The following is a 12,697-nucleotide window of genomic DNA, read 5'->3' as shown; positions in this document are numbered from 1 at the left end:
TCAAAGTGCCAGGCTCTAGAGCCTGGGTGAAAGCCCCTCAACCTTGGGGTCTAGCTCTGTGTCCTGCTCCTGGTCCACTGGAGCTAGAAGCGTTTCTTCACTCAGACGCTGCTGAGGCTGAGAAGCCCCAAAGTTAACAAGTAAAAAGGGCACAGTCCCAATGTTACCAAACCACACGGCAGGCCATTAACTTAAGTCCATTATAAGTCCCAAGGTTGGCAGAGCATAGCAGGCTGCTGAGCAACGACACACTACATGCAGGGTCCAAGTGTGCCACAGGCTAGAGACCATCCCCAAGGCTTCTCCTTATATACAGGAAGCAGACCACATCCCAAAGGCAGCTACTCAGCTGCTTGTGGTAGATCCCACCATGGAGCTGATTGCCAGTCTCATCATGGGGAATAACTACCACCAGCTGCCAGCCACTCAACCAGGCCCAGCCAAGTTGACACACAAATATAACTACCACAGTTACTGCTCACAGTGTTTTTTAAAGCAGGGTACATAGCTGCCAGGCTAGAGACTAAAAGTTTGCCAGGCTCCCTTATAGCCAAATGTGGCCACATGACCAAGTTCTTGCCATCGGAATACAAGTGGAAATGATATATGCAGACAAGGGGAATACCCAGGGAATGGTAATAAGACGGAAGGAACCTGGGCTCCTAAGGCAGAGTAACTCACACATCCTGACTATTTCTGATATACCTGACTACCTCTGAATTGTTTCAAAAAAAAGAAACCAACCTCTATATTATTTGAGACATTGTATTTTCAGGTGCCTTCATTATAACAGTTTTAGCCTGTACCTTAACCAAGTTAGAAAATCTTAAAATATGTTACATTTGCTTCAGGGTTCAGCAAGTTGAAAAAGCCTGAAAGAACAAAATTTGTTCTATGAAATATGAATGGAACAGATCACTCTGGAAGGGAAATATATAAGACCTACAAAATAAATTACTGGGAGTGGTACAGGTACCACTTTAGGGTTTAATACTGTCCTAAAAAGACTTCTGGGTAATATCCAACATTTAAGCAGAATGCAAATGGCATACAAATTAAAAAATACGCTTTCAGTCCTAAAGACTTCTATGATTAAAATCTTTAAGGAAAAACGCATTACCAAGCTTGGTAATTTTATATAACTAATTATAATACAATTTTAACAAGATATAAAATATCTTGACCTATCCCCAGCCTCTGACTCTATGCACAGGAGGAATTGATTGTGGGCTAGGTTGTCTGAGGTTCACGAAGACTACCAGCTGGGCATGCTAATCACAGTCTTCTTTTAATGATGCCTACGAGTGAATGGTTGTTATTATTTTTAATGAAAAAGTTAATCATTTCTGTTCTTCCTTATTTTTATCTTATTCCTTAATATAATTTTTGTTAACATAATATCGTGTTAAAATAGTAGATTTTATAATATATAAATATACAACATATAAATCTTCCATAAATAAGGTAGTCTAGCAGAATCAAATTAGAGTTGTTAAAATTTTAAGTTTTGTTGACTTACGTTTCATGGGTGCCAAAAAAGAAGATGGGATACTTGTTTGCTGGAGGCTTCACAGCTCCTTCTGGGAGTTCATCAATCTATTAAAGATAAACTTAGTTATATATTCAGTTAAATCATGGAAAATAGCTAGGATAAACACAATATGTTGTTGTTGTTTGCTGTCGAGTTGGCCCCGACTCATAGTGACCCCTCCTTGGGTTTCCGAGGCAGTATCACTACGGAAGTAGGATTGCCCAATCTTCCTTCCGAGGAATGGCTGGTGGGTTTGAACTGCCAGCCTTCTGGTGAGCAGTCAAGTGCCTTAGGCACTATGCTACCAGAGCTCCCAAACACAATATAAACACTGCTAATTTCTTGCTAATTTCAGAAAAAAATGACTCTAATCAAAATCTTAAGTTGTTTCCTTGAATCATATAAAATGATTCTGAAGTTCTTGTTTGTCCCACCACATGGGCAGAAACACTGTAAACTGATTATAACTATTATGGTAATACAAAAGCAGGTACCAAAACCACTCATATTTCCTTTGACTCAATAGAATTACTCTTAGAAATCTGTCTTAGTGAAATAATTCAAGAGTAAGATGAAAAAATAAAAATGATGTACTTTTTTTATTTGAATAATAGCTCGTTTTATGTATATACTTAAAAGAATGCAAGGTTGGTTCAGTATAAGAAAAACTATCAATGTAATGTTGTTGTTGTTGTTGTTATGTGCCATTGAGTTGAACCCGACTCACAGCGATCCCACCTTGGGTTTCTGAGGTGGTATCACTGTGGAAGTAGATTACCCAACCTTCCTTCTGAGGAATGGCTAGTGAGTTTGAACTTCCAGCCTTCTGGTTAGCAGTCAAGCGCCTTAGGCACTATGCTTCCAGAGCTTCTACATTAATAGAATGAAGGGAAAAAACACCCATGAACATCTCAACTGATGCAGAAAAAGTCCTTAACAAAATCTAATGCCCTTGGACCAGGTTTGCTGGTCTGATAGAGCCTGGTGGAACCACTGAGACTATGCCCCTAACTGCCCTTCAGGTCTAGAATTGAACCCACACCTGTGGCTTCTAAGCCAAGCAGAAGACTGGCACAGGAGTTGAACATTTACCTGAGGTAAATACACTCCCTGGAGAGAACAATCATGGGAGAAACAAGGACTGTCTATGTACAGGGAGATAGCTCAGGGGACAGGGGTGCATGGAGGAATGGACACAGGGAAGAGGTGACTGTTGGGAGGAACTGGGAGGGGAGCTGTTGCATTGTGGTGAATTGTGAAAAAAAATGTGCATGAATTGCTGTACGGAAAATGGATTTGCTCTGGAAACTTTCACCCAAATCACATTAATTCAAAAATTTTAAAAAAATCTAATGCCCTTTCATGATAAAAGTATTCCTAAAACTAGGAATAGGAAGGAACTTACTTGACAAGGTAATGGCCATATTAAAACAATCCAGTTAAAAAACGGGCCAAGGAATAACATGGACCTCTGGTGGCACAGTGGTTAAGCCGTCAGCTGCTAACCAAAAGATCAGTGGTTTGAATTCATCAGCTGGTATGCAGAAAAAAGATATGGCAGTCTGCTACTGTAAAGATTACAGCCTTGGAAACCCTGTGGAGGAGTTCTACTCTGTCCTATAGGGTTGCTATGAGTCGGAGTCAACTCAGTAACAATGGGTGTGATAAAAATATGTACAGGGTATAGGGTGGAATATATGTGAGAAAAATTGATTCTATGGAGGACAGAATTAATGGAAAAGATTTAGAATTCTGTATTTTAAGATATCAGTTGAAAATAAAGTTTCTCTCTATAAAAGGAAACAAAAATTAGGGACAAGGACTTAAAAAGACATTTCTCCATGGAAGATATACAAATAGTCCATAAGCACACAAAATATGTTGATCATTAGTCATTCAAAGAATGCAAATCAAAATTATAATGAGATACCGCTTCATACCCAGTAATATGGCTATTATCAAACAAACAGAAAATAGCAACTCTGGGAGAAGATATGGAGAAACTGGAATCCTGTACACTAATGATAGGACTATAAAATGGTGCAGCCACTGTAGAAAACAGTTTGGTGGTTCCTCAAAAGGTTAAGCACAGAATTACTGTATGACTCAGCAATTCCAAAATATACAAAAGAATAGAAAGCAGAGACTCAAACAGATATTTGTACACCAGCGTTCACAGTATATTTACAATAGCCAAAAGGTGGAGATAACTTAAGTGTCCACCAGCACATAAATAGTTAAGCAAAATGTGGTATATACATCAAATGCAGTATTATTCAGGAATACAAAGGAGTCATGTTCCAACACATGCTACAACATAGATGAACTTTGTAACTATTATGTTAAATGAAATAAGCCAAATACAAAAGGGCAAATATTACATGATTTCAATCATATAAAGTAGCTAGAATAGGCAAATTCATAGACACAGATAGTACATTAGAAGTTACCAGGTGCTGGGGAGAAAAGGGGAATGGGAAGTTATTGCTTAGTGAGTGCAAAGTTTCTATTTGAGATGACAAAAAAGTTCTGGAAATAGATAACAGTGATGGTTACTTACCAGTGTAGACATACTTAATGATACTAGTGAATTACACATTTAAAAAATGCCTAAATGGTAAATTTTATGTTATGTGTGATTACTACAATAAAAAAAAGAGAAAGGAATCAAATATGAAGTTTAGAACTAAAAGTATAATAACTGAAATGCAAAAAGTCACTGGGTGAGATTAACAGCAGACTGGAGATAGAATGAATCAGTAAACTTCAAGATGATAGGAATTATCCAATTTAAAGAACAGAGAGTGAAAAGGTTGATAAAATATAAACAGAGCCTCAAGACTTGTGGGACAATAATCTAACATATATGTAAGAGCAGTCCTAGAAGGAGAACAGAATGAGAATGAGGCAGAACATGTGAATAAATAATGGCCCAAATTTAACGAACGAACTGACTTAGAGTGCAATAAAAGGTAAAAGATAATCCTGTCTCTTGAAGAAGTCTGAATGCCTTCTGAATTAACAAATGACAACAGCCTAAGGATTACTGTACCATTACAAATTCATCCCCCCTAAACTAAATGAATCACGTATCATAGAGCAAACAAGCTCTGGAGTCCTGAGAAAAGATGGGTCTAGTAAGTGTAGGAACTTGTATTTAAGTCTTGGCTCTGGTTTAAATTGTGGATCAAAGATAACGAGACGACTTAGGGTCTTAACTTTCACATCTGTAAAATAAGATGGTTGGATTGGGTAACCTGTAGGTTTCCTTCAAGTCCTAAAATGCCACAGCTTGTCTAAAACCGAGCCAATTTCCTCTGAATTTGTTTTTGCTTCCATCTTAATTATTGGCACAATCACCTACTTTGCTACCAAGGAAAAACCTTAACCTTTTAATTATCTCCTCAAGTCCTACATTCAGTTCATCACTGAATACTGACAATTTAGCCCCTAGGACACCTCTCAAATTGATCACCATTCTCATTAAATCAATTCTCATGGTCTTTTGACAAGGCCATTAGAGTAGCCTTTCAAAATATCTTTCTTATTTGAAGGTTTTCTCCTGTTACCTACTTATACAACTTCTGTGAAAACCTTGACTGTACTACATTCAATACTATTCCACAAAAACAACTTAAAATGAGTAATTGTATTTTGAACAAACAAAAATAGAACATAAAGTGAAAAAGCATATGGTTAGGTATGTGGTAGGAGTTACTAGTTGATAAAAACCACCATATCATGTACTGAAAACTTTTATGAGAAAACAAGGAATCAAAAAAATCTTTTAAAAACTTTTCTTTCAAATAAAAACACACAATTTTTGGTCAAACTCTTCCTTGGTTATAATGTTATATAACTGACACCTACTGCAGAGGTTGCAAACAAGTGGCCCTGTGCCATGTCGGGTCTGAAAATATTTTTTGTTTGCCTCATACAGTGTTTTTTAAAATTGAATTAGTTGCAAACATTTAAAAACTGCAAGATTCACATTAAAATCAGATTAATGGCTTCTGTGAAGAAAACATGAAAATAGGGAAATCTAGCTGTTAACAACAGCCTGGAAATCCCACATGGCTGTTTAGGTTAGGATGTGCTTTCCTTTCAAGGACTGAACCACTGAAAATCTTGCCTGATTGGATATAAAGAGCACCTTTTCCCACAGTAAAGAGTTTGGAATAAGTCTTCAGTTCTAAATCTAGTTTCAGTTTCTACAACCTGTATTAGCAGAAATTGAACCTTTCCTTTTCCATCTCCCTAGTCAGAAGTCTCACTAATGCCTAAGGAGCTCTGGTAGCAGAGTGGCTAAAGCACTTGACTGCTAACCAGAAGGCTGGCGGTTCAAACCCACCAGCAACTCCTCGGAAGGAAGGTTGGGCAATCCTACTTCAGTAGTGATACTGCCTCGGAAACCCAAGGAGGGGTCACTATGAGTCTGGCCGACTTGATGGCACATAATAACAGTCAAAAGTCTTACCTGGCCCTCCTCCAGCAAAATCTCTCTAATTGTATGCAAATACTTATATAGTACATTTTAATGAGGGAAGAACTCACAGCTGTATTCTGATCTTCCAAGCCCTACCTAAAATTTTTTTTTTTTAAAGATAACCATGTAAAACTAAATTCAGACACTAATGAATCCAGTTCTCAAGACTTGTGTCAATTTGGGCACATCTTTTATTTTCATTGCCAATTCAACTGACACTTTTGAATTATCAACATAAAATGATATGTAGTATCTCCTTTTTCCTTTGAAATTTTATTTTTCTGATATAAAGACTGCCATCCCTCCTTTTGTTTTGTTCAAGTATGATAGATTTTTTTTCCAATTTTGGAATGAAATTTGCCTTTTATTATTTTGTGTTAAGTGGGTCTCTTCTAAGTATTACATTGTGGAATCTTATTCACTGATCCAAACAGTTGTAATTTATACTTGTTATATAATGTCTGGCTTTTGTCATCTTACTTTTATGCTTTTTATGCATATTTAGAAAATATGCCCCTATTTTCTCTCTTCATGCTTTTATTCAATGTATCATAACACAAATATATATAATTTATCAACATTTAAAATATTTCAAAAACACCATTAAGATGATATTTATCTTTATTGTAATCTGAAATAAGATAAGGTATTTCTTTCCCCTCTCTTCTTCCTTTCCCTCTCCCATTCTTTATTAATCTTTCCCTCCATTTTTTCTCTATTATGTACCATCATTTGGTTTACTAGATTACTTAGTAATCATTTTTCTTGCCATATCAACTGTGACTGTAAGCAACCCAAGCATAGAGGCTTTCATTGGAAGAGTAGGAAGAAGGCAAATAGTAGATGAAAACAGGATTTCAATATGAACTAGTTTGAGTCTCAGTTTCAGTTGAAGAACCAAGACTACAGATACATTGCAAAGTGAGATGAGTAACCACCGTGCCCACTAGCAAAGAATTTGGTCAAAAACTCCTGTTTTTGATGGCATAGTAATTCATGAATTGGATAAACTATAATTTATTCAACCTTTCCCTGAGAGATGGGCATTAGCATAGTGGCTAAAGCACTTGCCTGCTAACCAGAAGGCTGGCGGTTCAAACCCACCAGTCACTCCTCGGAAGGAAGGTTGGGCAATCCTACTTCCGTAGTGATACTGCCTCGGAAACCCAAGGAGGGGTCGCTATGAGTCAGGGCTGACTTGATGGCACACAACAACAACAACAATAATTTATTCAACCTTTCCCTGAGAGATGGGCATTTACCTGTTTCCAATGTATTCTCAAAAAAACAAAACAAAACAAAACACTGCAGTAAACATATTTATATTTTTATTAATGCTTCTACTTCCACGCAATAGATTTCCAGGAGTGAGACTTTTGGATCACAGACTAGTGGTATGTTTCATTTTAATAGGGTATTACCAAACTGCTTTCAAAAAAAAAAAAAAAAAAGGCTGTTATAATTTATATTTCCACCAAAGTATGAAAATGACCTCTCTTTCAATCTCTGACATCATTAAGCTGTATTGCTCTTTTAAATTTGCATTTCCCTGGTTTATGGTGAGGCTAAGCATCTTTTTAATGGTTTATTTGTCATTAGGATTTGCCCTTCAGTGAACTGTCTGTTCATATAATTTTCACATTTCTCTACAAGGTTCTGTCTTTTTACTATTCACTTGTAATATATTAACCTAATATCTATCATTTCCATTGCAAATATAATTCTCCATTGTATCATCTGTCTGTTGAAACTTTCTTCTCTTGACTTCTAGGACATCATATTTTCCTGATATTTTGTTTCCTGTCTCACTATCCACTTCTCAGTAGTCTCTGTTCATAGTTTCTCCTCTTTCCTACTTATAATTACTCCTTTGCTGATATCACCCAATTCTATGGTTTTGAATAGCATCTATATTTTGATGACTCCCATATTTCTACCCCTAAATTCTAGACCTATCTTCTGAGCTTCAGATTCACAAAAATCTTATAGGCATTCCAAATTTAAGAGTTCTAAAACCAAGCACTTAATCTTGTGGTCCAATGTGCATATCCTTCAGTTGTTGTTGTTAGGTGCCGCTGAGTCGTCTCCAATTCATAGTGACCCTATGCACAGCAGAACGAAACACTGCCCAGTCTTGTACCAGCTATATCTGAGCCCATCGTGGCAGCCACTTTGTCTATCCATCTCATTGAGGGCCCTCCCCTTCTTCGTTGACCCTCCCCTTTACCAAGCATGACATCCTTCAGGGAATGGTTCCTTCTGACAACATGACCAAAGCAGGTGAGACGAAGTCTGGCCATCTTCGCTTCCAAGGAGCATTTTGGCTGCACTTCCTCCAGGGCAGATATATTAGCTTTTTTAGCAGACCATGGTACTCTTAGCATTCTTCTCCAGCACCACAACTCAAAAGCATCTACTCTTCTTTGGTCTTCCTTATTCACTTTCCAGCTCTTATGTATGTAAGAGGTAATTGAAAATACCATGGCTTGGGTCAAGTGCACCTTAGTCTTCAAGAAGACTTCCTTGCTCCTCATCACTTGAAAGAGGTCCTTTGCAGCAGACTTGTCCAATTCAATAGGTTGTCTGATGTCTTGACTGCTGCTTCCATTGGTGTTGACTGTAGAGTCAAGTAATATGAAATCCTTGACAACTTCAATCTTTCCTCCATCCACCATGAAGCTGTTCATTGGACAAGTTGTAAGGATTTTTGTTTTCTTTATATTGAGGTGTAATCCATACTGCAGACTGTAGTCTGTAATCTTCATCAGTAAGTGCTTCAAGTCATCCTCACTTTCAGCAAGCAAAGTTGTGTCATCTGCATATTGCAGGTTGTTAATGAGTCTTCCTCCAATCCTGATGCCATGTTCTTCTTCATATAATCCAGCTTCTTGGATTATCTGCTCAGCATACAAGTTGAATGGTGAAAGGATACAACCTTCATGCACTCCCTTCCTGATTTTGAACCATGCACTATCCCTTGTTCTGTTCAAACAACAGTCTCCTAATCCATGTACAGGTTCCTCATGAGTACAGTCAAGTGCTCTGGAATTCCCATTCTTCAAAATGTTATCCACAATTTGTCATGATCCACACAATTGAATGCTTTGGCAAAGTCAATAAAACATAAGTAAAATCTTTCTGGTATTCTTTGCTTTCAGCTAAGATCCATCTAACATCAGCAACGATATCCCTCGTTCCATGTCCTTTTCTGAATCCAGCTTGCATTTCTGGAAGCTGTCAATATACTGCTGCAACTGTTTTTGAATGATCTTCAATAAGATTTTACTTGCATGTGATATTAGTGATATTGTTTGATAATTTCCACATTCTGTGGGATCACCTTTCTTTGGATCTCTTCCAGTCAGCTGGCCAGGTAGCTGTCTTCCAAATCTCTTGGCATAACACAAGTGAGTGACTCCAGAACGGCATCCGTTTGTTAAAGCATCTCAATGGGTATTCTGTTAATTCCTCGAGCCTTGTTCTTTGCCAATTCCTTCAGTGCAGCTTTGACTTCAGAACATCCCATTTCAATTATCATCTACTTAGTTGCTCCTACCAGAAATCTGGGAGTCATTAATTTATTCTTCTCCCTCACAGACATCTCATCTATTACTAAGTACCTTCAATTTTATCAAATTATACCCCCAACACTGATAACAAAGCCAGTTCTTTCTACATCCACTGCTGCCCCCTGGTCTACACTATCATCTATTGCTTAAACTTCTGCAAAAGTCTCCTAACTGGCCCCTTGCATTCACCTTTATCCCCCTTTCTACTTCCAACAGTTTATTCTTCAGACTTTAAACATAAATCAGATCACGTCATTCTCTGTTCAATACTTTCCAATGACCTGCCCTCTTTCTTTTTTTAAAATTTTAAATTCATTACGAAAACTATAAGGCCCTACATGGCAATGGGTCTTGTCTACCTTCCTGAACTCATCTTCCGCTCCTTCTCCTCTGCCCTAGCTCATTCTCCATTAGTTTTATTTGTCTCCTGCTCTTCCTTTAACATGCCACATTCATTCCCACATTTCTCCTAGACTCACTTCCACATAATACGTCTTTTCAAATGTCCCATTATCAGAAAGGCCTTCTTTAATTATGCAGAAATACATACACAAACACATTCCACATCACGTTGTTCTCTTATCTTGCTTTATCTTTTTCCATAGCTCCAATGGTTATACACCAAAACCAAACCAAACTTCCTACCGTTGAGTCGGATCCAACTCATAGCAACTTTTTCTTGGGTTTCTGAGGCATTTATCACTATGGAAATAGATTGCCCAATCTTCCTTCTATATAGTTATATAAGATCACCTTATTACTTTATTTACTTATTTATTAATCTGTCCTATCTAAACTAAAACATAAATTTCATGAAGCCAGAAAACACTTAAATCTTGTTCACTGCTAAATCCCTAGCACCCAGAACAATGACTGGCACATATCTGGAATTCTGGTTTATTTTGTTTGTTTGTTTTTTAAAAAAAGAACGAGTAAATGTTCCTTTATTATTGACACTGATATTTACAAAAGTAACCTGATTACACGGAAAGCAATAAATAAATAAATTGCGGTAGTTCATTAATTTTTAATGCTAACATTCTCTTATGTCATATATGCCATACTTTAATTTTCCATTTTTTGTCTTAGGTTATTTGGGTTATTTCCAGGTGCTTTTTTTTTTTGGTCTATTTTTGATGTTATGAGTTGTGTTGGTGTGAACCTTCTTTTACACATCTTTTGGTACATGTGTATTTCTTTGGGGTATATAAGTAGGATGCTGCCCAAGTAAAGATGCGGAGTCAGAAAGTATGCAAGATTCAACTTCACAACATATAGTTATATTGTTTACCCAAGTAACTGGATTGATTTACAGTTCTCCAGTGATCTGCATCCCCTTTAACACAAGGCCCCTGGCAAACCTCCTGATTTTTGGCACTCTAATTGTGATACTAATTTTCATTTCTCTGTTTATTAATAAGGTTGAGGATCTTTTCACGTATTTATAGGCCTATATTTTTCTGAAGGAGCTCTGGTAGGAACCAGAAGGCTGGTGGTTCAAACCCACCAGTCACTCCTTGGAAGAAAGGTTGGGCAATCTACTTCCATAGTGACACCGCCTCAGAAACCCAAGGAGGGGTTGCTATGAGTTGGATACGACTTGACGGCAAATAACAACAACAACATGTTTCTCTGAAGTGGTTTTTCACATCTTTTGGCCCAGTTTTCTATTGGGATATTTGTCTTTTTTCTTATTGATTCATTCTGTATACTAAAGCTTTATTAGTTTTATGTATGACAGACATCTTCTTCCAGTTTGTAACTTATCTTTTCAATTTCATTATGGGTTTTATTATTATTATTGAATGTAAGTTCTTGATTTTAAATTATCAATCTTTTCTTTCATGGTGAGCCCTTTCTATCTCATGTCAGGAGAGTCTTTTCTACTCCAGGGACACAAAGATATCCTTTGTATGTTCTAAAAGTTTGGCATTCACACTTGAAAGTAAAAATGATTTTTTTATATGATGTGAAATAGGGATCCAATTTCATATTTCCCCACATGGATTAAACATGGCCAGCACTGGTTAATAAATATTTTCTCCTTTCCTCCACTGATCTGGCCAACTTGTCATATGCATCATGGTTCCATATACCTGCATATCAGTTTCTGAGTTCTCTGTTCTATTGATTAATACGTATCTCCCTGAGCCAACACTGTCATCTTGTCACTGTATGCCATTTAAGTAGATTCTGACTCACTGGAACCCTACAGGACAGAATATGACTTCAACAGAGGGTTTCCAAGGCTGTAATCATTACAGAAGCAGATTGACACATCTTTCTCCACCAACAAAACTCCTCCAAACACTATCTTAATTACTATTAATTAAAATTTGAACAATTCTATGTTTTGATATCTGGTAGAACAAGTCTCTCCTCCTCCTTAAAATTATATGCAGCATTTCACCTTATTCTTCTTGTTCAGAAATATTTTGTCTTGGCCCTCTTTTTTTTTTTTTCATCTACATTTTAAAAAACCAAAAACCCCAGTGCCAATGAGTTGATTCCAACTCTCAGTGACCCCCAGTGGGTTTGCAAGGCTGTAAATCATTACAGAAGTAGATTGCCTCATCTTTCTCCCGCAGAGAAGCTGGTGGATTTGAACCACTGACCTGGTTAGCAGTCAAATATCTTAACCATAACACCACAAGAGCTTCTTACATTCTGAAGGATGGCAACAACAACAACAAAAAAAAAAAACAATAGCAACAAAAATTATGATACCTAAGAATAAATCTAAAAATAATATACAGAAAATTATAAAACTATTTTAAAACATTGAGGAAGGTCTATATAAATGGAGAAATAACCCAAATTCATGGATTAGAAGCCTCAATATTATAAAATGTCACTTCTCATATAAATCCATAAACATAATCCAATTCCAATTGCAATCCCTACACAGTTAATTTTGAATCTTGACAAGCTAATATTATTTGCCTCTGCTTCTTGTTTGGAAGCATACAGAACTGTAAGTTTAAGTATAAAAGTATAAGACTTTAACCAAAACACATCTTGGAATTCAAAATGTGGTAATAAGCCTCATCTTTTTCTAATCTTAGGTTTTCAAAATTCAGGCCTAGGAAATCTCCTTTTTTTTTTTTTTTT

At 36.8% G+C, this 12,697-nt stretch overlaps 1 protein-coding gene across 1 annotated transcript in view; it reads right to left on the bottom strand.

Moving 5' to 3' along the window:
• HDGFL3 (HDGF like 3) overlaps positions 1–12,697 on the bottom strand; it is an 86,884-nt gene that overhangs the window by 28,639 nt on the left and 45,548 nt on the right. Inside the window, exon 2 of the mRNA XM_042781553.1 lies at positions 1,520–1,596. Within this exon, the coding sequence (XP_042637487.1) occupies positions 1,520–1,596 (77 nt within the window). The remainder of the gene's footprint in view (positions 1–1,519; positions 1,597–12,697) is intronic.

This window comes from Orycteropus afer, unplaced genomic scaffold (assembly GCF_000298275.1).
Source record: "Orycteropus afer afer isolate SDZICR_OR568_19922 unplaced genomic scaffold, OryAfe1.0 scaffold00132, whole genome shotgun sequence".
NCBI classification, from domain to species: Eukaryota; Metazoa; Chordata; class Mammalia; order Tubulidentata; family Orycteropodidae; genus Orycteropus; species Orycteropus afer.
Note: the sequence above shows the minus strand (reverse complement) of the source record. Positions and strands in the feature narration are given on the sequence as shown.